Here is a 26,217-nt window from a genome sequence, read left to right on the forward strand (position 1 = left end):
AGTATTTTGGCCTGGAGAATTCCACGGACTCTATAGTCCATGGAGTTGCAAAGAGTCGGAGACAACTAAGCTACTTTTACACATATGCATGTATATATACATGCATATATATAGGTTTCCTAGGAGGCTCAGATGGTAAAGAATCTGCCTGCAATGCAGGAGACCCGAGTTTAATTCCTGGGTCGGAACAACCCCCTGGAGGAGGGCATGGCAACCCACTCCAGTATCCCTGCCTGGAGAATTCCAGGGACAAAGGAGCCTGCAAAGAGTCAGACACAACTGTGCGACTAACACTTTACTTTTTCATGCATGTGTGTATATGTGTATGCATGTATATGTGTGTTTTTATGAATGCGTGTGTGTGTGTGTGTACACATATGTGTATATTCTCCAGTGAAATTGGTTCTAAGAGGAAAAGTAAGCAGGTCATTCTTTCCACACTTTCCTAAGCAAAACCCCATGGAGTTTGCTCCCTTAGAAGGGAGGTCTGATACCACTGGAATGAGATGTCATTTTTATTTCACTAACCTGATTCCTTAAGATCAGAAAAGAATAGTCCTGCTAGACTGGGGCATCAGTAATAGCACCGCATCAGAGAGAGAGATGCCTGCTGGATGTGTGCTTCTGCAGTCCAGGACAAGCTGTTCCTCACACCCCTCCAGAGTGCCCTTCCTAGGACTATTCAGAGTGAGAGTTATGGCTGCTCTGCCTCTATCCCATGGAGACAGAACTGCACATCTTTTAATTTTCTAATACGCCAACAACACTTTAGATGGCAGATGCACTACAGAGTAAAAGCTGGCTTTTATTTTCATTTATGCACATACATTAGAGAAATTGATCAAGGAAGTACAAGCTTACTCAGAGATGCTGACAAACAGGTACTGAATTTAAACAATACAGCAGGAGTCAGGCCCTTAATGTATTAAAGGACTGTACTTTTAGAGGCTCCTACCAAACCTCCTACACTTGGATTCAGTTACATAAATTTCCTTGGGACAGAAACTCTGCATAATTGACCTCTTCATTGGGAAAAGAGCTCACTAATTGAAATGCCTGTAAACAAATAAAATAACAGAATCTAGCCTTTTCTTTAGTATAGTAGAGCTCTCCTGGAGCACACAGGACAATTTATTTGGAGCTTCTTATACATAGTGTCAAGTCTAATAAAAAACAGGCATCTAGTGAAAATGAAATTCAATGAACAACCTTCTTGTGGGGCCTGGTACATTGTTTTGGGGTGTCTATTCAATCCATGGACGAGGGGTATCTCCTCATGGCCGCCCCTCCTGACCTTGAACGTGGAGTAGCTCCTCTTGGCCCTCCTGCAACCGCACAGCCGCCGCTCCTTGGATATGCCCCTCGCCCAAGGTAAGGAGCAGAGGCTGTGCTTTGCTGGAGCAGGCATGAAGACATACTCCACGTCCAAGGTAAGAGAAACCCAAGTAAGACGGTAGGTGTTGCAAGAGGGCATCAGAGGGCAGATGCACTGAAACCATAATCACAGAACACTAGCCAATCTGATCACAGGACCACAGTCTTGTCTAACTCAGTGAAACTAAGCCATGCCGTGTGGGGCCACCCAAGACAGACGGGTCATGGTGGAGAGGTCTGACAGAATGTGGTCCACTGGAGAAGGGAATGGCAAACCATTTCAATATTCCTGCCTTGAGAACCCCATGAAGAGTATGAAAAGGCAAAATGATAGGATACTGAAAGAGGAACTCCCCAGGTTGGTGGTTGCCCAATATAGTACTGGAGATTAATGGAGAAATAACTCCAGGAAGAGAGAAGGGATGGATCCAAAGCAAAAACAATACCCAGTTGTGGATGTGACTAGTGATAGAAGCAACATCCAATGCTGTAAAGAGCAATATTGCATAAGAACTTGGAATGTTCGGTCCATGAATCAAGGCAAATTGGAAGTGGTCAAACAGGAGATGGTAAGAGTGAACGTCGACATTCTAGGAATCAGCGTACTAAAATGAACTGGAATGGGTGAATTTAACTCAGATGATCATTACATCTACTACTGTGGGCAGGAATCCCTTAGAAGAAGGGGAGTAGCCATCATGGTCAACAAAAGAGTCTGAAATGCAGTACTTGGATGCAGTCTCAAAAATGACAGAATGATCTCTGTTCGTTTCCAAGGCAAAGCATTCAATATCACGGTAATCCAAGGCCTATGCCCCAACCAGTAATGTTGAAGAAGCTGAAGTTAAACGGTTCTATGAAGACCTACAAGACCTTTTATAGCTAACACCCAAAAAGGATGTCCTTTTCATTATAGGGGATGAGAATGCAAAAGTAGGAAGTCAAAAACATCTGGACTAACAGGCAAACTTGGCCTTGGAGTATGAATGAAGCAGGGCAAAGGCTAATAGAATTTTGCCAAGAGAACGCACTGGTCATAGCAAACACCCTCTTCTAACAACACAAGAGACAACTCTACACATGGACATCACCAGATAGTCAACACCGAAATCAGATTGATTATATTCTTTACAGCCAAAGATGGAGAAGCTCTACACAGTCAGCAAAAACAAAACCGGGAGCTGACTGTGGCTCAGATCATGAACTCCTTATTGCCAAATTCAGACTTAAATTGAAGAGAGTAGGGAAAACCACTAGACCATCCAGGTATGACCTAAATCAAATCCCTTATGATTATACAGTGGAAGTGAGAAATAGATTTGATAGACAGAGTTACTGATGAACTATGGACGGAGGTTCATGACATTGTACAGGAGGACGAGGATTAAACCATCCCCATGGAAAAGAAATGCAAAAAAGCATAATGGCTGTCTGAGGAGGCCTTACAAATAGCTGTGAAAAGAAGAGAAGTGAAAAGCAAAGGAGAAAAGGAAAGATATTCCCATTTGAATGCAGAGTTCCAAAGAATAGCAAGGAAACCATCCTCAGCGATCAATGCAGAGAAATAGAGGAAAACAACAGAATAGGAAAGACTAGAGATCTCTTCAAGAAAATTAAAGATACCAAGGGAACATTTCATGCAAAGATGGGTTCAATAAAGGACAGAAATGGTATGGACCTAACAGAAGCAGGGATATTAAGAAGAGGTGGCAAGAGTACACAGAAGAACTGTACAAAAAAGATCTTCACGACCCAGATAGTCATGATGGTGTAATCACTCACCTAGAGCCAGACATCCTGGAATGTGAATTCAGGTGGGCCTTAGAAAGCATCACTACGAACAAAGCTAGTGGAGGTGATAGAATTCCAGTTGAGCTATTTCAAATCCTGAAAGATGATGCTGTGAAAGTGCTGCACTCAATATGCCAGCAAATTTGGAAAACTCAGCAGTGGCCACAGGACTGGAAAAGGTCAGTTTTCATTCCAATCCTAAAGAAAGGCAATGCCAAAGAATGCTCAAACTACTGCACAGTTGCACTCATCTCACACACTAGTAAAGTAATGCTCAAAATTCTCCAAGCCAGGCTTCAGCAATACATGAACTGTGAACTTCCAGATGTTCAAGCTGGTTTTAGAAAAGGCAGAGGAACCAGAGATCAAATTGCCAACATCCACTGGATCATCGAAAAAGCAACAGAGTTCCAGAAAAACATCTATTTCTGCTTTACTGACTATGCCAAAGCCTTTGTCTGTGTGGATCACAATAAACTGTGGAAAATTCTGAAAGTGATGAGAATACCTGACCACCTGACCTGCCTCTTGAGAAATCTGTATGCAGGTCAGGAAGCAACAGTTAGAACTGGACATAAAACAACAGACTGGTTCCAGATAGGAAAAGGAGCACGTCAAGGCTGTATATTGTCACCCTGCTTATTTAACTTATATGCAGAGTACATCATGAGAACGCTGGGCTAGAAGAAGCACAAGCTAGAATCAAGGTTGCCAGTAGAAATATCAATAACCTCAAATACACAGATGACACCACCCTTATGACCGAAAGTGAAGAAGAACTAAAGAGCCTCCTGACGAAAGTGAAAGAGGAGAGTGAAAAAGGTGGCTTAAAGCTCAACATTCAGAAAACTAAGATCATGACATCTGGTCCCACCACTTCATGGCAAATAGATGGGGAAACAGCAGAAATAGTGTCAGACTTTATTTTTTTGGGGGCTCCAAAATCACTGCAGGTGTTGACTGCAGCCATGAAATTAAAAGAGGCTTCCTCCTTGGAAGGAAAGTTATGACCAACCTAGATAGCATATTAAAAAGCAGAGACATTACTTTGTCAACAAAGGTCCATCTAGTCAAGGTTATGGTTTTTCCAATGGTCATGTATGGAGGTGAGAGTTGGACTGTGATGAAAGCTGAGCACCGAAGATTTGAACTGTGTGTTGGAGAAGACTCTTAAGAGTCCCTTGAACTACAAGGAGATCCAACCAGTCCATCCTAAAGATCAGTCCTGGGTGTTCATTGGTAGGACTGGTGCTGAAGCTGAAACTCCAATATTTTGGCCACTTGCTGTGAAGAGCTGACTCATTGGAAAAGACCCTGATGCTGGGAGGCATTGGTGGCAGGAGGAGAAGGTGACGACAGAGGATGAGATGTCTGGATGGCATCACCGACTCAATGGACATGAGTTTGAGTAAACTCCGGGAGTTGGTGATGGACAGGGAGGCCTGGCATGCTGCGATTCATGGGGTCACACAGTGTCAGACATGACTGAGCGACTGAACTGAACTGAATTCAATCCATGAGCCTCCTCTTGTATGACCACCACATTCCCCAACAGAGGCAGGCCCTGCAACCAAAGTGCTACCATGAAAATCGCTTTTCCTCCCAGCCACTGTTGAGTGTACTGGGAGCAGGGGGAACGGCTGAGAACCAGGCTGACTGGAGTCTTCCTCCCTAGACCTCAGCATTGAGGTCTCTCAGCAGCCAGTCTCCCCTGGTCTTGCTAACTGACAGTTAATGCAACTTCCCACTGATCTTATGTGGTCACTACTAACTTTGGTCTGTCCACAGACCACTCCTGCCTTTCTGTGTGTGCATGTGCATGAAAGAGTGCATGTGTCTATGTGTGAATATCATCTCTGCAGTCTGTCTCCATCCTCTCGGGCTCAGGGATCATCATGTGATCCGGGCCTGGCCAATCAGAGGAGGATCTCTCCTAGACTTCAGGGACTAGTTCGGGTTTGAGCACGTGGCACAGGCTACTGGAGAAGAGCCAAACAGGAATGAGATAAATCAAGCAGATTTTTTTTAAGAAACAAAATGAAACAAGAGAATGTATAGTTTTCAAGAATAAAGGAGGACAGAATAACTGTCTGGGTATCTGAGGACTTCCTTTCGTGCCAAATCCAGTGAGTTAGTCTGCCCTCTTAAAGGATTTGTTCATCCATTTGAAAAGTCACTCACTATACACTCTATATATATGGCCCAGTAGCGTGAATTCCAGAAATAAACGCATGCATGTGTGTGTACACACCTCTGTGCCACAGAACCACTCAGAAGCAGCCGTGAAAGTGTTGCCCTGGGAGTCTGCCTGGGTTCTTCAGAACTTGAGTTACACCAATCCCCTCTGCAAAGACATCCTTGTTCTTTCATTTCCACCCCAATAAGCTCACAATCGGTGAGAACCATGGGAACCAACACCCATAAAGACAAGCTAATGAACACTTTAGCAAAAAGAGTTGTGACCAAAAGAAGTCTATAAAAAGAAAGGATCTGTCCAGCGGATGTCAACCATCCAGAATCTCAGGTTGACATCCGCTGGGCGGATTCTTTCTTTTTGAAGTAAGCCAGAAAGATAAACACCAATACAGTATACTAACACATATATATGGAATTTAGAAAGATGGTAACGATAACCCTATATGCAAAACAGAAAAAGAGACACAGATGTATAGAACAGACTTTTGGACTCTATAAGAGAAGGCGAGGGTGGGATGATCTGAGAGAACAGCATATCGCCAGTCCAGGTTGGATGCATGAGACAAGTGCTTGGGGCTGGTGCACTGGGAAGACCCAGAGGGATGGGATGGGGAGGGTGGTGGGGGAGTTCAGGATGGGGAACACATGTAAATCCATGGCTAATTCATGTCAATGTATGGCAAAAACCACTACAATATTGTAAAGTAATTAGCCTCCAACTAATAAAAATAAATGGAAAAAAAAAACTTAAAAAAAAAAGGATCCGGCCTTCCTGGTTAAAAAAACAAAAACCGAAAAACCCTACCCGTGGTTAAGGAAAACAGAGAGCAGACAGGGAAGAAAGGGTCCATATAACCAGAAACCTTCTCACTAGGAAACAGGGGTGAGGAGGGAGCAGCCTGGCCGAGGGCATCATGTTTAAATGACACAGTAACTATTAGCTCAACTTCCTTACCTCCAAAGCGAGCTCTCCGTGATGCTCCCCAGGTTATAGTCATACAGCTTTGTCAAAATGAGAATCACCTGAAGGCAAAAGAAGACATCCCGGTTAGTTTCAAACAATTACAGTTTCATAGAACTGAAATGGCCCAAGGGAGGGCTTAGAATTCCTTTAACGGTCACTTAACATAATTGAATGAATTATTGCAGCATCCACTTACACTGATTGGGGAAGGGTTTACCAGGGCCTGGGCTTCCCTTGTGGCTCAGCTGGTAAAGAATCCGCCTGCAATGGGGGAGACCTGGGTTCGATCCCTGAGTTGGGAAGATCCCCTGGAGAAGGGAAAGGCTACCCACTCCAGTATTCTGGCCTAGAGAATTCCATGGACTGTATAGTCTATGGAGTTGCAAAGAGTCAGACACAACTGAGTGACTTTCACTTCACTTGCCAGTGCCTTCCCTTAAACAGCTAAAATTGGACCCCGGGTCCTAGAGCTTAGAGAATTTAGGGAGCTCTTTATAAGAAACAAAATACAAAGTCATGAGTTCCAATCTGCCCATCCTGGGAAAGGGCCTATGCAATTAACACTGAAACTTAAGCTTCATTTGCTTCTCGGCAAATCTTCCTATAATTTTAACTTGTTGCTTTTCTTCAACCTCACTCAGAGGAACTCAAACTATTTAGCTCATTCTTTCAGAATTCAACACCTATGAAGCATTTACTAGGAGCCCAGAATTTTGCCTGACGCCAGAAAAGAACATAAATACAGATAAGGCCTGGTGGCCTAAGACCCACCAGAACTCATGCCCATCATGGCAGCATCAGAAAGCGGCTGCCTTTCTTGCCTGCAGCCCTGACCTAGCTCCGCCTGGTTAAGTGAAGCATGGGAGTGCCATGACACTGGGGAACATTCAACAGAGCAGTGTGTTTCTAACCATGGATGGTCTCAGCCCTTATTTGCTCTCCTTACATAATGAAAAGAGCCTAATAGCTCTGCCTTGTTTTCTGTTAAGGTTAGTATTTCTCTCTTGATAGTCATAACTTAGAACATTCGGCCCAGTCCTGCTGTTCCCAACTCAGCATAAAAATGTTGACTTTGATTTTTTGGATTTCTTCTGAAGGCCAAAGGATCAGTTGCAGCCACAGTGAGCACAGAATGGTCTAACCTTGAATTCCAAGCCAGCAAGCTGCCAAGGAGCTGCTGAATCCTTCATGGTTCTATTCTGCTAGCACAAGGCTTGCTTTACTGAAGATAAAGGTGCTGGCGAGTGAATTCTGATCACTTTTTTCACAGCAAGAGAACTGGAACTCCATGCCTTAGGTTTGTTACAACTTCAAGGGGATGAAGGACCACAGTCACCCCCAAACAGGCACAAATCTGAGGACCTGAGCTCTAAGACCACCCCTCTCTTTAACCACTGCACAGACTTCCTTCAAGGATCTGTTCAAAACTGACTTTCTTAGCAAAACGTGAGCATGTGCGAGGCGCTGGGTGCCCTATGGGCATGTCAGATGGCAGGCCTGCGGTGGGGGCATATGGTTAACAGATCCGTGTGCCAATTAAGTTGCTCTAAGTGCTAAATTTCAATCACCGCCATCCCAGGAATGCTGATCAGTGACAGCGGGGTGGCTGTTTGTTTGAAGACACAGAGAGATGTCGTTGCTCTACCTCGGTATGATTTTGCCAAACAGACCTATAAATCCCCCACCAAGAAAATGGGGGTGTGGGCATAAAGCGTTTCTCGGTAGTTGCTCTCTTGATACAAGATGGCAGTAAACTAAATAATGAAGTTCAGCCGGCCACAAACTGCATTTCCCATCCATCTGATGAGGAAAGCCACTGGAGCCCCAGAGAAGGAACCTTTTTAACCCAGCATGTAACAGTGTGGAGCCGCTCACACGTGCACGCAGAAGTTGTTTAAGCAATTCACAGGCAGGCGGGCAGGGAGGTAAAAATCCCCTCCTGATTCTTCTTGCTGGGCTAGTAAAATGAAAATGCCAGTGATACACTCAGGCAGCTTGTCAATACTGCACCAGATGAGGCGTTCTTTATGGCATTTCAAAGCATATCTGCTTGAATCAATCTAATCTTTCGTTTTCAGAATGAAAGCAAGAAAGAAGGGAGAACTGCTAACCTTTAGTTATGTTTTCAATCAATTATTTGAAATCTCTTTTCCCCTCTATTTTTCCCCTTTTCTATCTATGTGCATTATTCACCACCTTACTCCTGGATGGTGATATGTCATTATATAAGATTGATTTGTTGTTGTTTGTTTTCCTGTTCTGGTTAATTACCAATACTGCTTTATAGAATTAGCAGCTGTTAAAGGGCCATAGCCAAAACTACCACCATTAGATGAGTAAAAGAGGTTAACACAATCGTCCATCTATTCTTGTTTATTGTCTATCATTTCTGTGTATTTTTCAAACAAAACAAAAAACACTGAAACCTACTAATCAAGTAAAACATATGTACTTAAAAAAAAATATATATATATATATAAGGTCATTTACTTTTATTCATTTGGTAAATGATTTTAATGTAAAGATTTAATTCCAAGTTCTAGTGTATAGTATTTAAGTATAAATTCCAGTCAATGAGATCAAGGCTGATTTGATAAATATTGGGTTTGACCAAAAAGTTTGGGTTTTTCCTGTAATATCACACAAAATGGAATATCTATGAGTAGCTAGTTTCCGCCCCCGCCCCCTGCAGGATCTTGTTCTTATGATACAGTACCAAAACAGCCCTGATTCAAAGCAATGAGTGGTGACCATATGGTAATATCTTTTTTAGGTTCCTCTTTAAATCTTAGAATACTTTCTTTAATAGCTTGATCTAAATATCTATGGCCAGACAGCCTATACCTACATTGCCTCAGGACCTCAGTGCTCAGTTGCTTCTGGGACTTTGCAGAGTGGCCTGTCCAGGGATTACAGTCTAGCAGCTGCTGGCACCACAGTCATCTGGGCTGTTCTTTTGCTGAGGCTCCTTCCTGCTATATCCATTACTGATAAAACTCCTAGCTGGGGGAAGGTGGAACTTCATTTTCTCCGTACTTATAAAGAGGATGCTGAAGCATTCACCAAGCTGCTGTTTTCAAAGCACTCATTCCCTGGAGAATGAGAAGGCACTAGAAACTGTGTCAGGCTCTGGGCAGGGATAATTGGGGGTCTTCAAGGGGGTGGAGCCTTTTCTGTGGCTTCCTCCCCAACACTGAGCCAAATGTGCAAGTCCGTTATACAAAATGGCAGCGTATTCACACATAACCTAAGAACACTCTCTCATATACTTTAAATCATCTCTAGATTATATTATGTCTAATACAATGTAAATGCTATGTAAATAGTCATGATCATGTTGCAAATTCAGTGAAAGTGAAAGTTGCTCAGTCATGTCTGACTCTTTGTGACCCCATGGCCTATACAGTCAATGGAACTCTCTAGGCCAGAATATAGGAGTGGGTAGCCTATCCCTTCTCCAGTGGATTTTCCCAACCCAGGAATCGAACTGGGGTCTCCTGCATTGCAGGCAGATTCTTTACCAACTGAGCTATCAGGGAAGCCCTGCTTTTTAAAATTCTGGATTTTTCTCCCAATGTTTTTGATCAGAGGATGACTGAATTCAGGGATGATGAACCTGTGGATACGGAGGGAAGTCTACACATGGATGACTAACAGTCATTTTAGTGTAAAATATAAAAAGTCAGTATCAGAATGGCAGAGCAAGCCTTGTGTCCTGGTCTGGATTAGAGTGAATTAACATGGCAAGCTGCAGACTGAGCTAACACACGAGAAGTTTCCATTATCCTAAGTATTTAGATAGGTGACACATTCAAATGTGACAGCAAGTTATTCTATTTTTTTCCTTTTAACATAAAAATATAATTTAGAAATGAAACCCCAAACATTTAAGGAATCCCTAAAACACCTTCCTAGATACCTGATTCAACATTTAAAAATGCCTATCAATTGATTACTAGACTGAAATAGACCAACATTTACTCTATACTTCCTAACTAGTAGCATACGAATTCTCCATTTATTTTCCTAAAGAAAGAACATAGTGTTTGACTTTTAGCTAACTTAAAGCAAGCACCCCAGAGGAAGGAGGATGGAAGGTGGGGAGGGGGTCAATGTGGTTTCCATTCCTTCACCTCCTATGAAGAAAGTGCACATTCCCCCAGACGTGGCCTCTCCTAATTATTTTGCTTATGAGTAGCAACCCAGTTGGTAGCAGCAGTGGACTAAGAAGCTTTCCTGAAGGCATTTAGTAAGCTTTCTATTCTCTTAAACTATGAATTTAGGGTAGCTCTTAGGCTTCCCAGGGGGCACTAATGGTAAAGAACCTGCCTGCCAATGCAGGAGACCCAGGTTCGATCCCTGGGTCAGGAATATGCCCTGGAGAAGGGCATGGCAACCCACCTCAGTATTTTTACTTGGAGAATCCCATGGACAGAGGAGTCTGGTGGGCTACAGTTCATGGCGTCGCAAGAGTCAGACACGACTGAAGTGACAGCATGCATGCATGCTGTGAGAACCAGTGGACACTTAGGGAGATCTGAGTCCCACTAGGACACCTGGCCTGGCCACTGACCTTCACCGCATCTCTCCCTCATCTCAGGGAAATCTTAGAATTTCTAAGTAAGTCAGGTCTCCTCATTTTTCAGTTATGAATGATTTTTAATCTTTTTTTCCCTCCTTGCTCTGTGTCTAACTGTGGAGGTGGAATCTAATCATAAGGGAAACACAAAACTGTGCCCTGGGCTTCTTGACAGTGAGCGCTGAGAATACAGGATCCTAACGTCTTTTCATTCCTGAAGGCCTATAGTTCCAACTCCTGAATAATGAAGAGCGTAACAGGGGTCCTAGCCTATGAAACAAGACATTTTCTTGTGTAATGTTCTCAGTCATTAGTGATTCAGGGTTCTGCCCTTGTAAAGCATGAGGAGACTCCATAAGAACTCAGTCCTGTCAGAGCTCATCACCCTGCTCTCCTGAAGGAAGCTTCATTCACTTCTGAGTGAGCAGTGGCAAAACCACTTGGGCAATGTTGGCAGGCTGGTTCAGGGGCTGAAGCTGGTTACCCGCATTCTTCCTTAACCAGCCTCGTGTAGGCCCTGATGTCCCCTCATTACCCAGTCTCACATGACCCCTCTCTGCTCCCTGCACCACCCTGCCAGAGACATTAGGTTGGATGTTTTTAAAGATGTGTATGGAAGTGAATATGTGGACAGAATAAGCAGGGTCCCAAAGAGATGTGCAATAATCTTTCATAGGGATAGCACAGTTGGATAAAATGTAAGAGGGATATTCAATAGACAGAAAGTTGTTTTGTTTTCATTGTTTTCCTTGCACTATAATTTTAGGGAAAGGAAGAAAACTCACAACAGTGGTTTCCCTAAAACATGCACAGTCTGGAGTGTGTTTTTGGCTCAGAAAGCCTTTATTCAATTTTCTGACTTAAACAGAGGTTCTCATTCTTTTAAGGAGCCATGAATACTTTAAGAATCTGATCTAATAAAAGCTATGAGCATAAAACAATGAATATACCATTAACGATTCCCCTGATCTCTTGAATCCTACGGGGATCATGAATCCAAGGATAAGAACTTTCTATAATTTCCAGAAAATGGGAGCTTTGTTCAGAAGAAAGAACTTTCAGCTGTAAAATTCCACATATTTAATTCAATAAACATTTATTATGCCTTCTTAAGAAGCAGGGATAAAAAGTGTGTGCTATGAAGACTCAATGAGGGAATGAGACTCAGTTTCTGGAAACTCAGTCTAGTAGAGAGGCTGAGCTGTACAAAGACGGTTAAAAATAAGGAAGGAAAAGGTATGCAGCAGGAGAAAAACGTGCATATTTTTAGAGAGCAAGAAAGAAAAGTATCATCAAGAACAGCATCTTATAAAGCAGGCATTCAGGCAAGATCCAGAAGGACATGTGCGATTCTAATGGAGTCAAGGGGCTACAGGGATGATATTCTAAGGGAAGGGGAGGGGCCCAGAGAGAAGAAAGCTCACACTGCAAGAGAAAAAGAGCAGGTCCCCAGGCTTAGCTCAAGCTTAAACTATGGGCAGGGACACACAAATATCAGAACAGGGAGATACATTTGTCTCTGTTGCAATTGGCCTTAATATCAGGATGGCAGTGTGCATTGCTGAAAAGAACAAAGGCCTAGGAATCAGAAGAAGGCCGGATTTTGATTCTTGGTTTAGCCACCATATTCTGTTAGTGTACCTTTAGTGTAAGAAACAGAGTGCTAGAAATGACTCAACTGACATGGACATATTATCTCATGCAACAAGAGGTCCAGGGTTCGCGGGGTTCCAAGACTAAGTTAGTCTAACAATGTCATCAAGGACTCAAGTGATACATGTATTTCCTCTCTGACAGTGTCAGTACTGGGTGCTACCTGCCCTCCTGTTTGCGAGGAGGCCCTGACACTTTTATGCATCACGTGCAGACACAGTTATTTCCAGCAAAGAAAAAAGAGCCTCCAGCATATATGTGCTCGTTTTGTTTTAACTTATCAAGGAAACACTTTCCCCAAAACCTTAACAGCAAAATTTCTGCAGTTTCTGTGTCCAGAATTCAGCCACATGCCCAGAGTACGTGCAGTAAAAACAGAGAAAGCAAGGTGGGCTCTGCCAGCGAAGAAAATATGGGGAGTGGCCACTACAACTAGTATATCTGCCACTGCTTGACCCTGAATAAAGCCCTTAAATGCTGAACTGACTTCTCTTATTTAAATATATATCAGAAGAAATAAGGAGATAATGTTGTCTTTTTTTTTTTCTTGTAGAGTTATGGGAAGTAAACACAGTAGAAAGTGGGAAAACTGCAAATGCTGAAAGTCCTACGCAAATATAAGCAATTGCTATTATTAATAATATCTAGCATTTCTTGGTTTCCTACTTCTTGTACCAAATTCTATTATTAAGGGCATTTCAACTGATTATACGATTTGCTTTTTTTTGATGAGAAAAGTGAGGCATGCAGAGGCTAAGTAACTTAAATTACTCAGCTAGTAAGTGGGGGATGAAGTTTAACTCACATTAGATTCTTAATCACTGTGCTTACCTCTCCCAATGGCATATTGCTTAATATGCATATGATTGATCCTAGTGGCAAGACAGAACCACTGAAGGATCCTCACTTTACCTTCAATTCAATAGTACTGAAGTCCTGTTATCTATCAGACGTCATGGTGCTAAACACAAACTTCTCTCTTGTTCTGCCTTCTGCCAAAAATCCCTAGGATATTTTTTCCTTATAATGGACAAACATGAGTTTTACCTTTTACTCATCTCAGATCAATAGCATTTGTGTCATTTTTAAATTATTTAAAAAATTGTTGAACCCTGGAAATCCTTTGTTGAGGGGCTGATCCTTCTACTGACCTCACAATAGAATTTGGCTGTTCCCAGATTAGGTGTTCCTGACAATGAATGTGCACACATCTCACTGCAAATTTCAACAGACTGTTTTATAATATCAACATTTTCAGAAGATTTATGTAAATGTATACTTGTGTTCCATTTGAGCTGTCAAAGGGCAAAGAAATCAATAACTGCTAATAACCTAGATTAAGAAGCCCCAGAGGGAAGTTCAAAGGTTGGTATGATGCACACAGACACACACAACCACACAGGTACACTTGAAGTCATCAGTCGGAAGTAATCCGGCAAACACAAACATAATTTGAAATGAAAAACCAGTAGAAAGAGTGAGATGAATGTGGGGTGCAGGGCCAGCTAAAAGCTATTAGTAGACTTTTGCCTCTGGAAAGTTCTTAATCCCCAAGAGGCCTTCCAGTTTCATAGAAGCCTGCACAATATTTAGTGTAATGTTTATTCATATGATATCTTCTACATGGCACTAAAATGGTCTGAGTCAGTCACTGGATCCCTCCCCGGGGAACTTAAAAGATAAGATGAGATGTAGACACAAAGAGGGCATGCAGATAACCTAATCAACAGTAGACACAGGGTAAATTGTAATATAGAAAAGGTTTCATGGAAAGTAGTTTCATGGAAAATTTGCTATGTGTCCTTCCTCTGAGTCTGTTTCCCAGCAGAGATCATTTGCAGCTAATAAGGCTAGTCCAGGAGCTGTGGGCCATTGTCTCTGCAGTTTTCATGTGAGAAAAACTGTAAATCTCATTGGAGGACTGATGCTGAAGCCCCAATACTTTGGCCACCTAATATGAAGAGCCATCTCATTGGGAAAGACCCTGATGCTGGGAAATATTGAAGGCAGGAGGAGAAGGGGGAGGCTGAGGATGAGATGGTTGGATGGTTGGATGGCAACAACATTGGAGGCAACTTGCATCTCTTGTCCTCTATCTGCAGAAAGTCAAGGTTTCTCCTGTTAGTAATAAGCTTAGAGCCAGGTCATTGTATTTCACAAACAAATCCAAGATCCTTAAACCCACCAGACCTAAGCTGCTTTTGAATGCAAATCTTGAAAACAGAAACTTTGATCATCAACTTGCTTTTCTGTTTCCCAAAGTGGGGGATGCTATCAATAAAAAAAAAAAAAAAAAAAGCACTCCTTTCAAAATCTACTTATCTTACAACACCAAACCAAAACAGACTGATTGATGATATGCCATTCTTATACTTTTTTTCTCTTCTCCTTCGTCTCTTCTCTGAATAATAATAAAAAAGAAGATAATTTTCCAAATATAGATCCATATCTAGTAGATAATGTTGGCCATTCTATACTCTCCTTCCTTTATTTAAATTACTCTGCCCAAAATGATACTCCATTTTAATCTTCTGCATTATAGCAGAGGAAGTAGGGAGATGCTAAATTAAATGATGTATTTTTTCAAGAAGAGCCAGATGTCAGCACCAATGTCATTCTGGAAGAGTACTGAGATGAAATGATTGCACAAAATATGAGGAAATGCATATTCAAGGCAAAATCTCAGTATATAGGGAAATAGAAAATATTAAAATGATAGTAAAATAGAAATATTAAAAAGAAACAAACAAACAAAAAAAGAAACAGAAACCTAAAGTCAAAGTCTCAAGACATGAAAGCAAGTGAAGCCAGAGCATAGGTGGAGAGAAGCTGGCAGCTTAGTGGGTGGTCTGGAATGCTAGAACAAAGAATCTACTGGAAATGTCCTCTGCAAGCCCACTGTTTCATAAAGAAACAAACTATATACCATGTTCTCCTCATTCTCCTCTTAGGGCTTAGAAGGGAATGGAGATGATATCCCCTGAGTTAAGTCTCTATTCAAATTAGGTCACCTGGAACTTTGCATAGAAACACACATAATGCAGAGAAGTGTTAATTTGGAATTTCAAAACAAATTAAAAAAAAAAGGGCAGTATCTTCCCTCTGGAAATCCAGAAAATGAAAGAGAAGAAACCTTCCATATACTGAAACAAAAGGGATACAAACCTGAGTCTGAGAAGGAGGGAAAAAGGGGATGAATAATGGAGATATCCCTTTTCAACTTCTCTGAGGTGCTGACCTGAGAAAGATAGATCTGCAAGCTCTCAAATCACTGTCTGAAGTAGAGATGCTATCTAAATATTAAGACTCTTTCTATGTGAGAACCCACACGTAAGGTGAATGCACCATTAAACAGCAAACAGCGTGTTAAAAATGAGGAGCCCTTCTGTTCATGTTTCCTTATATTTAGCTTTGAAAGAAAGAAACAAAGCAAGACTTTCCACTTCTCTATCTTCGGTTTTATACAGTTATTCATGGGTCTGAAGAGGTGAACTCATTTCTTTTTTATTTTAAATATCACTTTTCAAGGTTATGACAACACACAGAAAGCTAATAAACAGATGTGCATATTATGGTGATCCAAGCATCAGAATATGAATTCCAGTAAGATAATAGAATAAAAACGAAAAGAAAAAGTAAGCTCTCCTTTTTTTTTTTTTTTTTTAAATTTTCTCATTTAATATCCAGTGCAACTAACCAAGGCAACAAGAATAACACACTGTAACATGAGAGGTAGTTCAAACAAGCTAAGCTCAAATGTTTTCCTTTACTATGGGAAAGTCTTAAAGTGGACCAGAAATGAAGAGAGGTAAATAAACAATAACCACTGACATCTCTAGGAGAAGATTTTTTATTTGCCTTATCTGAGTGCTAATGTGTGGTAAGACACAATTTGCCTAAAAGGAAATTCAGAGTTTTAAAAAAGCTGACTTAAAAGTGAAATTCATATAACATCTTGAAATCCCAAGCCAAATACCTTAATAAATAATCAAGGTTTCTGTTGGAGGAAAAATCCTATAGAAGTTAAGAGATTTTTATATGCTCCTTGTCATTTACTCATGGACTCAAAATGCTTCTACAAGATTCTAATTCTAATCCTCTACAATGTCATCTAGATGGCCGGTGGGTGGTTATAAAAAAATAGCATTTTGCCACTCTTTGAAAAGAAACTTAGGACAAAATTGGAAGGAAGGGACTGGAAAGATCTAATTTCAACCTCATTTGACAAATGCAGAAGGTTATACTTTTAGATGAACCAGTTTTTGAATAAGCAGTTTCTGAGAGTAAAGAAGAGTCTTAACAAACCATATGCTAATTTGGGGTGTGAAGCAGGGGTTCCTAAGTCCAGGAGGAAGGACTGGATTGGGACAGTTTTGAGCCAGGAGAGTTGGAAGGGGTAAAACAAATTGGTAGGACCAAGCATAGACCCAGGTCTTCTAAGGATGAAAGTCATGCAACTTGACGGGGCCTCACTTTAAGAAAAGTAATACAGAATTGTTAATAAAATGAGAATTAACAGTCAATATTTATTAGAATGACAAATTAGATGACAACAAATTACCAGTGTGTTAAAGATTTGCATATTTTTATTCTAAGATACCTTTAGGCAGTTTGGCAGAAAATGAGGAAATAGGAATGACTTCTGATTTCAACCTAACTTCCCCTCTCCACCTGCAACAATCTACAATTCCCTCAAACTGCCAACACTCACAGGAACCCATGCGTATGAAGGCTATGAATATTAAGCTTCCTTAACTCCACTGTAAATCCAACTTTAAGTAGAATTCCATACTGTTAGTTGCTCAGTCGTGTCTAGCTCTTTGTGACCCCATGGACTGTAGCCCGCCAAGCTCCTCTGTCCATGGAATTCTCCAGGCAAGAATATTGGAGTGGATTACCATTTCCTTCTCCAGGGGATCTTCCTGACCCAGGGGTTGAACCCGTGTCTCCCACATTTTGGGGAGGTTCCTCATCTGAGCCACCAGGGAAGGCCTACTAGATTCCACACTAGATGCTCATTAAATCTTTTCAACCGAGTTCTCCATTTCAGCAGTCCTGGGTATGAAACAGGAGATACAGACTTAAGTCTGAGCTCTGCTGATAACACATGGTGACCCGGAGGAAGCCAAGGTACCACTTTGGGCTTGAGTTTCCTCCATAGTTACACTACAAGCTTGTAAGGTCTCCTCCCATTATAATAACATCTAATGCCCATTCAGTGCTCAATCTTCAAGGTCACCAGGCTTATTAGCAAGTGCCACTGTCATTGCTAAAGCTCGAGTTCTGAGTCATCCTTGATGCCATCCCTCTTTTTTCTCACCAAACTGAAATCAATCACTAAGTCTTACAAACCTGTGCCCTCTAATCTCACATGAGCCTGGTCTAGCCGAGCACAATGCCTGAGACATCTCTGCCAGGATCTCATCTTGCTTCCCTCAAGCCACCCTCTGTGCTGCTACCACTATAATCTTTTCGAAAATAGCAATCTGGTCATCTTTTCCCACTCTTTAGAGCACTTCTATGGCCTCCCACTGATCTTAAGAGTTTAAATTATATATGACCTACAAGGCCAAGCATGACATGCCTCTTAACACTCACATTCAAATCAACATCTCCTGCTGACCTAAAGAACATCAATATTTGTTGATGGTCTGACTGACTGACTGTCGTGATATTGGTGTTGGCCTTTTCCAGGCATAGAAAACATGTTCCAGTTACATGAGCAATTATTGCAGTAAGCCTCTGGAACAGAGTAGGTTGAAAAAACCTGAGTAATTTCAACACAAGAGCACTACTATTTCATGAAATTCCAATTTTAGGAAAGACATTTCAAACACTTTGGATCCATTTAGAAGTCCAAGCTGATTAAAGGATTAAATGCTACAGATAACTCAATGCTGTATATCTCTTCTGGGAGAGAAGAGTTGTAAAACATGTCTATGATCCAATCCAAAGGTTTATTGATTTTCCTGTCCTTTCATCCAAAGTATTAGCTTTCATGCACAGACCTGTGAGATAGCTGAAGGCAGGCCAGGACACTGTAGAGACCCAATTCCCATTCTGTGAATTTCTTCTGTCTAGGAAAGGACAACCCTGGATATGTGCAAGTATGTCAGTGTTCAGATCTGAAATCAAAGTCTGAATGCTAGGACTTTCAATAATTTCCTACGGGCCTCTCAAAGCTTCCTCTGTACAACAAGGACAAAGTCAAGTAAAGTCTGAATAGGTGGCAGGGTAGAGACACAAACTTAGAAGTTGAGAAGGATTGATTTTGGTTACGGAGCCAATTTTAATTCCTTTTATGACTTTAGTTAATTTCTTTCATTTTTTTTCTTATCCTTTTTCTTATTAAATAGCATTGATAAAATTAGAAGGCTGGTGTACTACAGTCCATGGGGTCACAAAGAGTTGGACACAACTGAGCAACTGAACAACAACAAAATTAGAATTGCTTTTTCTAACTGAATTATTATCACCAGTTTACTACCTTATTGAGTACTTAAGAAGAAAAATCTGTCACTCTGCTAAGCATTTGGAATAAAACAATATATATTCATTTTTAAATATCCTGTGAAGCCAATACATCTCCCTTTCTCTTTATGGTCTCTTTTCAGAAAAAAAAAAGATTATAGAAAGTTTAAGAAATTTGCCTAATATCAGGTAGTACCTAAGTAGGAAAGTTGGGATTTAAACTCAAACAGACTGAGACCAGAGCTCAGGTCCTTCACTGAAGGAAGTGACAAATAGATTTAAGGGATTAGACATGATAGAGTGCCTGAAGAACTATGGACAGAGGTTCAGGACACTGTACAGGAGACAGGACTCAGACCATCCCCAAGAAAAAGAAATGCAAAAAGGCAAAATGGTTGTCTGAGGATGCCTTACAAATAGCTGTGAAAAGAAGAGAAGCAAAAAGCAAAGGAGAAAAGGAAAGATACTCCCACTTGAATTCAGAATTCCAAAGAATAGCAAGGAGAGATAAGAAAGCATTCCTCAGTGATCAATGCAAAGACATAGAGGAAAACAACAGAATGCAAAAGACTAGAGATCTCTCCAAGAAAGTTAGAGATACCAAGGGACACTTCATGAAAAGATGAGCACAGTAAAGGACAGTAATGATACGAACCTAACAGAAGCAGAAGATATTAAGAAGAGGTGGCAAGAATACACAGAAGGACTGTACAAAAAAGATCTTCACGACCCAGATAATCATGATGGTGTGATCACTCACCTAGAGCCAGACATCGTGGAATGTGAAGTTAGGTGGGCCTTAGAAAGCATCACTATGAACAAAGCTAGTGAAGCTGATGGAATTCCAGTTGAGCTATTTCAAATCCTAAAAGATAATGCTGTTAAAAGTGCTGTACTCAATATGCCAGCAACTTTGGAAACTCAGCAGTGGCCACAGGACTGGAAAAGGTCAGTTTTCATTCCAATCCCAAAGCGAGTCAAAACCAAACAATGCTCAAACTACTGCACAATTGCACTCACTCACATGAGAGCAAAACAATGCTCAAAATTCTCCAAGCCAGGCTTCAGCAATATGTGAATCATGAACGTCCAGATGTTCAAGCTGGTTTTAGAAAAGGCAGAGGAACCAGAGATCAAATCCCCAACATCCGTCGGATCATTGAGAAAGCAAGAGAGTTCCAGAAAAGCATCTACTTCTGCTTTAATGACTATGCCAAAGCCTTTGACTGTGTGGATCACTACAAACTATGGAAATGGGAGATGGGAATACCAGACCACTTGACCTGCCTCCTGAGAAATCTGTATGCAGGTCAGGAAGCAACAGTTAGAACTGGACATGGAACAATACACTGGTTCCAAATCGGGAAAGGAGTACATCAAGGCTGTATTTTGTCACCCCGCTTATTTAAGTTATATACAGAGTACATCATGAGAAAGGCTGGGCTGGAATAAGCACAGGCTGGAATCAAGACTGCAGGGAGAAATATCAATAACCCAGATATGCAGATGACACCACACTTATGGGAGAAAGTGAAGAAGAACTAAAAAGCCCCTTGATGAAAGGGAAAGAGGAGAATGCAAAAGTCTGCTTAAAGCTCAATATTCAGAAAACTAAGATCATGGCATCTGGTTCCATCACTTCATGGCAGATAGATGGGGAAAAAGTGGAAACAGTGACAGATTTACTTTTGGGGGCTCTAAAATCACTGACTGAAGTCATGAAATTAAAAGATGCTTGCTCCTTGGAAGAAAACCTATTGCCAGGAGCCGTTATGGGGGGTCCCGCCCGTGACGAGGTCATGAAGAAAATACCGGGCAGGCAAGGCCGTCCGGGACCCCATCCATGATGAGGTCACGAGGAAAATCCCTGACAGGCAAGGCCGTCTAGGATAAGGGACCCTCCAGGTTGGCCTCGGCCTCTATCCTACCCTATATCCTCCCCCCTTTTTCTGCTGTTGTTCTTGTTTGCCCTGCTGCAGATTCTTGTGTTGCCTGCCGAGAGCTCTCCTGCTCCTCTTTCCCTGAATAAAGACCAACTTAAAAGCTAATTAATAAATCTCCTGGACGCTGGTACCCTATGAAGGGGCCAGGGATGAAGGAAATCTTCAATTCAAACCCTTCTGCTGGCATTCTGGCTTGTTTGATAAATATGTGCTCTCATTGCACAAAATGCTCATGATTGTTCTAAACATCCTAGTACAGTACACTAACAAAAGAAACTATTAAGCATAGGCCCCTTCGCGGGGTGAGAAAAGTTCCACAAATATTATAGCCACAAATGTGCCTAATAGAAAATAGTTCAGATAGAGATTAGCTGGCGACTTCTTGCAGGTAATTAACTTTTGGACTAAGAGCCTGTTTTGTGCCATATCTGCTGTTTTTACAATCCTTTGCATTTCTGTTCTGTAAAAAATGTAATCCTATCTAGTTCCCTTGGAGATGACACCTAATAGAAAGAAAATAGATTAACCACAAATAAGACAGGGTCGGCCACTGAAGTTGCTTAAAGTTGCACCAGGTGCAAGCCATAAATTGTCAACAGGCCTGAAAGCCAAAAGATATTATACATAGAGATTAACCATAAAAAAGGCCCTAATAGGCACAGAGCCCTTTGGGGGGTGAGGAAGCCCTATTAGAGAATACAAAAAATATTGTTTTAAAAGTGGTTATTAGATCAACATTTGATTGATGTTAATGTGCTGAGGTTGTGCAGTGGAAACTATTGTTAATATAGTTGGAGATATAGTAAAATAAGAGTTTAGCCCTAGTGTAAAAACAATAAGATAACTGTTAATTTTAACCAAGAGTGCTAAACAGGGGCTGCCTCACCAGAGTCACAGAGTCTTTGTGTGTTAAACTTTTTAGATAAATTTAGCTGAGAATTTCTGCAAAAAGACTGACTTTTATGTTAACAGGATTGTATTTCTATTATGTTACAACCTGCTGTACCATGAGACTGCCACTTTTCTGTTTTCTGCTAAGCTCAAGGCCAGAAGATAATGTACAAAAAATCTATGGGAAAAGACTCTCATAAACAAAAATATGCAGAGAACACCTGGTTTCGTGAAGGACAAACTGATATAATGTTAAACTAAGTCTGTATGCTTATCTGCCCCTTAGAAATGTACCAACTTAGGGTATAAAGGCTATGGTGAAAAATAAAGCAACTGCCAGACTCTGTTGCATATTCCTGGTCTGGTCTCTTTCTTTCTTTCTCTCTCTCCCCCTAGCAGACTTGGCCCTATCAAGGCCGGTCCTACGTGTTTCTCTCTCGCCGACGACATTCATCCTGAGGGTTCCCCTGGATCTTGCCGGGGCTGGACCCCAGCAACCTATGATCAACCTAGACAGCATATTAAAAAGCAGAGACATTACCTTGCCAACAAAGGTCTGTCCAGTCAAAGCTATGGTTTTTCCAGTAGTCATGTATAGATGTGAAAGTTGGAATATAAAGAAAGCTGAGTGCCGAAGCATTTATGCTTTTGAACTGTGGTGTTGGAGAAGTCCCTTGGACTTCAAGGAGATCCAACAGTCCAATCTAAAGGAAATCAGTCCTGAATATTCACTGGAAGGACTGATGCTGAACCTGAAACTCTAATACTTTGGCCACCTGATGTGAAGAACTGACTCACTGGAAAAGACCCTGATGCTGAGAAAGATTGAAGGCGGGAGGAGAAGGAGATGACAGAGGATGAGATGGTTGGATGGCATCACCAACTGGATGGACATGAGTTTGAGTAAGCTCTGGGAGTTGGTGATGGACAAGGAAGCCTGGTGTGCTGCAGTCCATGGGGTCACAAAGAGTCGGACATGACTGAGCGACTGAACTGAACTGAACATGGTGTCTTTACAGAGGGAAAGAAGGAGCTTTAAAGAGTTTCAAAGATTATACTTCTTGCTTTTAATTAATATGAGACTAAGCTCTGTCTGTCTGTATGCATGTTGGTTCTATCTATCTATCCATCCATCCATCCATGCATCCAACTCTTTTTCTAGGCACTGACCACAATTTGTATTTCTTCCTCTAATTGCTATCAAGGATCCAAAAATAAGAAACAGATACTTGCCCTCATTACACATAAAGGCCACAGGGGAGACAGAACTGCCTAGATGAAAATGGGATCTTTCCAAACTCTTACAAACCAGGTGCTTCACACACCACACAAATTCACTTTGCAACCCTAGGGAGATGGTTTTAGTTATATTCACATAGGAGATGGGATGGGCTTTGGGAACTAGGCACCGTGGGAATAAAGAGAAAGGAACAGTCTCTAGTTAGATGTAAATGGGATCTTTCCAAGCTCTTACAAGCCAGGTGCTTCACACACCACACAAATTCACTTTGCAACCCTAGGGAGATGGTTTTAGTTATTCTCACATAGGAGATGGGATGGACTGGGACTTGGGTCACACATACTTAAGCCTTGACCTTCCTGGCTTTTGATCTAGAGGCAGGAGTCTTGGCGGATGAGCTCTTTCAGCATCCTAAGCACAGGGATCAATTTAGCATCTCACTCACTGAGCCTCTCTGGATTTCATAGGCTGGAAAGACACAGTTCTCCTTACCCATCAGCAGGGATAAAACATGGAGGTCTCACAGTCAGACAAGACGAAACAGACTTCCCCGAGATCTACAACAAGACCAGCCTTCTGCTACTCTGATAATGGAGGCTGCATAAACTGAAAGTCACTCAAATGTTCAACGCAGGAAATGAGACTTCAGTAAAGAAGAATAAGTAAAGCCCGAAAAAATGGTATCTCTATTCCACGGGGGAAATCAGTTGCAAAAATGAAAAGTACATCACTGCTGCTTCCCTTACTTTTCAATGCTTTAATCCTAAATCAAGACACACAGTGAGATTTAGAAACCCAGCACCCGGTGTTAGAAAAGACCCTGATGCTGGGAAAGATTGAGGACAGGAGGAGAAGGGGGCCGCAGAAGAGATGATTGGATGGCATTATCAACTCAATGGACATGAGTTTGAACAAACCCCAGGAGGTAGTGAAGGACAGGGAAGCCTGACATGCTGCAGTCCATGGGATTGCAAAGATTTGGACATGACTGAATGACTGAACAATAACATCATCCAATACCCAGTGTACCGGAGGGAATGCAAATCCCCCAGGCAAGAACCAGGTTCCTAGCCTTGGGACAGGACTGGGCCATTGTAAATGACTGTCTGCAGAGAAAGGGAGCCGGGTGCTCCCCGCAGGGTACGGAACTGTGAGGGGATCACTGGGCCTAATCAGCAAGAGACTCAGAGCCACTGGTGGAAGGGGTCATCTCACCCAGAACCTCTGCCTGGCCACTGAACAAGGCAGGAAGAACCAAGAAATCTGTTTTCTTGAAAATGGAACTTCTTTAGACTCCCTCTTACTTTTTTCCCGCCTCTAAACTGTCCAAGATTAATGTGGCAAAAAATAAAATGCCCTACAGGCTGCTTATTTTGACGCTTACTACAGCACATAAAAGTGAAGAATTAGCATGGAATGAATAATTTATTTAGCGCTTTACTGTTGTTTTAAACAAATCACTTCCATGAAAGCAATGTGTATTCAAGCAATAAATCACTGTTTAGCACTCTGTCGCGAGGAAAAGATACCACTTGCCAGAATTACTGAATGGCAGTCGCTGGCAGGAGGCAGGCCCAATAACAGTAAGCTGATACGCCTGTACAAAGGGATTCTCTGGATCTGGAGGAGGCTAGGTCTGAATGAGTTTCAGTAACGATACCTTTTTCTTTACCCATAAGATTTAATTAAATGAGCACCTACTTGAGCTAATGCATCTGATACTGTGACAAACACAGTGTAATTGAACTATTGTATCACAGCTATTATTATTTTATTATTGCAATGACTGTGGACCAAGCACAGCTAAGTGTCTTGGATACATTACTGAAACAAAACAGTGAGTTTTATGCCCTTGAGATGATCACTATCCTATAGGCTTCAGACCACTTTATATGATGTGATGGAGTATTATACAAAATGCTATGATGACTTACTTGCCTAGTAGGAGGGCGGGAATCTGAAAAGTTTTCATAGAGGTGGTTTCACTGTATTCAGACCTTGGTTTAGTCAAGGGGCTAGAAAAAGGAGAACAATCCCTATAGAAGCATGCAAGGGACCAGAGGATGGCGAGTATGAAGCCCATGCGATGTCTGAGTGGAGAGGTGTGTGTTGACATGTTGCAGATCCCAAGGGTGGAGAAGGAAACAAGAGGAAGGCAGCAAAAGAGGCTTCAGGGGATGCAGGATGCCTCCTAGACACTGTGCCGCCTAGGTAAGTTGGCCCTACGGACCAGAAACGTAAACCAGTTTCCGTCTGCAAGGCAAGGATGCTGGTGTTATTCTTCACCAGACTTGCTGATCACCACATCTAACATAGCAAGGGAAACCGGTTTAGGCTGAAGTCAGAATGACCCCAGTACTCTTCCCATAGTCAAACTGGAGATGGAACGGCTCTGTCGCCCCAGCTTTATAAAGTTCTCAGAATGAAACCAGAACCCTAGTTTTCGTTAGGGAACAAAACAAAAAAGTTTCCACAGGGCTAAAGTATCTCAGATTACAAATTTTGAAATTTATTTCCCTTTCTTAAAAGTTACCATCATAAGCATAACCTGAGGTCTGACAGTCTAAGCTTTGATGCTGAGACCTCCATTACTCCTGGTAACTTGGGACAATTAGTACAGGTTGATCGTTCCTGCCACAGTTCAAAAGGCTGAGGGATTAGTGTTTAGGCAACTGTAGAAAGAACAAAATCTTTCCATTCTATCAATGGCTTAAAAGGTTTCTGAATTATCTCATTTCCCTTTGGCTTAAATAACAGTTATTAAAAGCATGTCATCCTCAAAAGAGTTTAGAGAACCAGTATTTCCCATCTCTACTTCACAGTGGTTTAAGAAAGAATGAACTTGCAACTTATTTTGGAGAGTTTCAACTTTGCCAAAAATTTGCTGAAGACTGCAAACAACACTTCTGGTTACTAGAGTGAAGGTGACAGGCAGAGAAATGTCATGAATTTGATGCTTCTCATCACCTTAATGATATTTGCTGCTTAAAAAAAAAAAAAAAAAGAAAGAAAAAACTAGGTGTCAGCATTTTATCAAGCTCAGAGAAAATTCAAAATGTTGTTGGCTACCAGTCAGCCAGAAACACTTCTCTCTCAGGAAGAAATTAATCAATAG

At 41.6% G+C, this 26,217-nt stretch overlaps 1 protein-coding gene across 5 annotated transcripts in view; it reads right to left on the minus strand.

Moving 5' to 3' along the window:
* The window catches only part of SORCS1 (sortilin related VPS10 domain containing receptor 1), a 575,199-nt gene that overhangs the window by 350,096 nt on the left and 198,886 nt on the right, over positions 1-26,217 (minus strand). For all 5 annotated transcript variants that reach the window (XM_070470144.1, XM_020883904.2, XM_020883901.2 and 2 more), the window contains exon 2: positions 6,317-6,384. In XM_070470144.1, coding sequence (XP_070326245.1) covers positions 6,317-6,384 — 68 coding nt within the window. The remainder of the gene's footprint in view (positions 1-6,316; positions 6,385-26,217) is intronic.

This window comes from Odocoileus virginianus, chromosome 7 (genome assembly GCF_023699985.2).
Source record: "Odocoileus virginianus isolate 20LAN1187 ecotype Illinois chromosome 7, Ovbor_1.2, whole genome shotgun sequence".
In the NCBI taxonomy this organism is placed as follows: domain Eukaryota; kingdom Metazoa; phylum Chordata; class Mammalia; order Artiodactyla; family Cervidae; genus Odocoileus; species Odocoileus virginianus.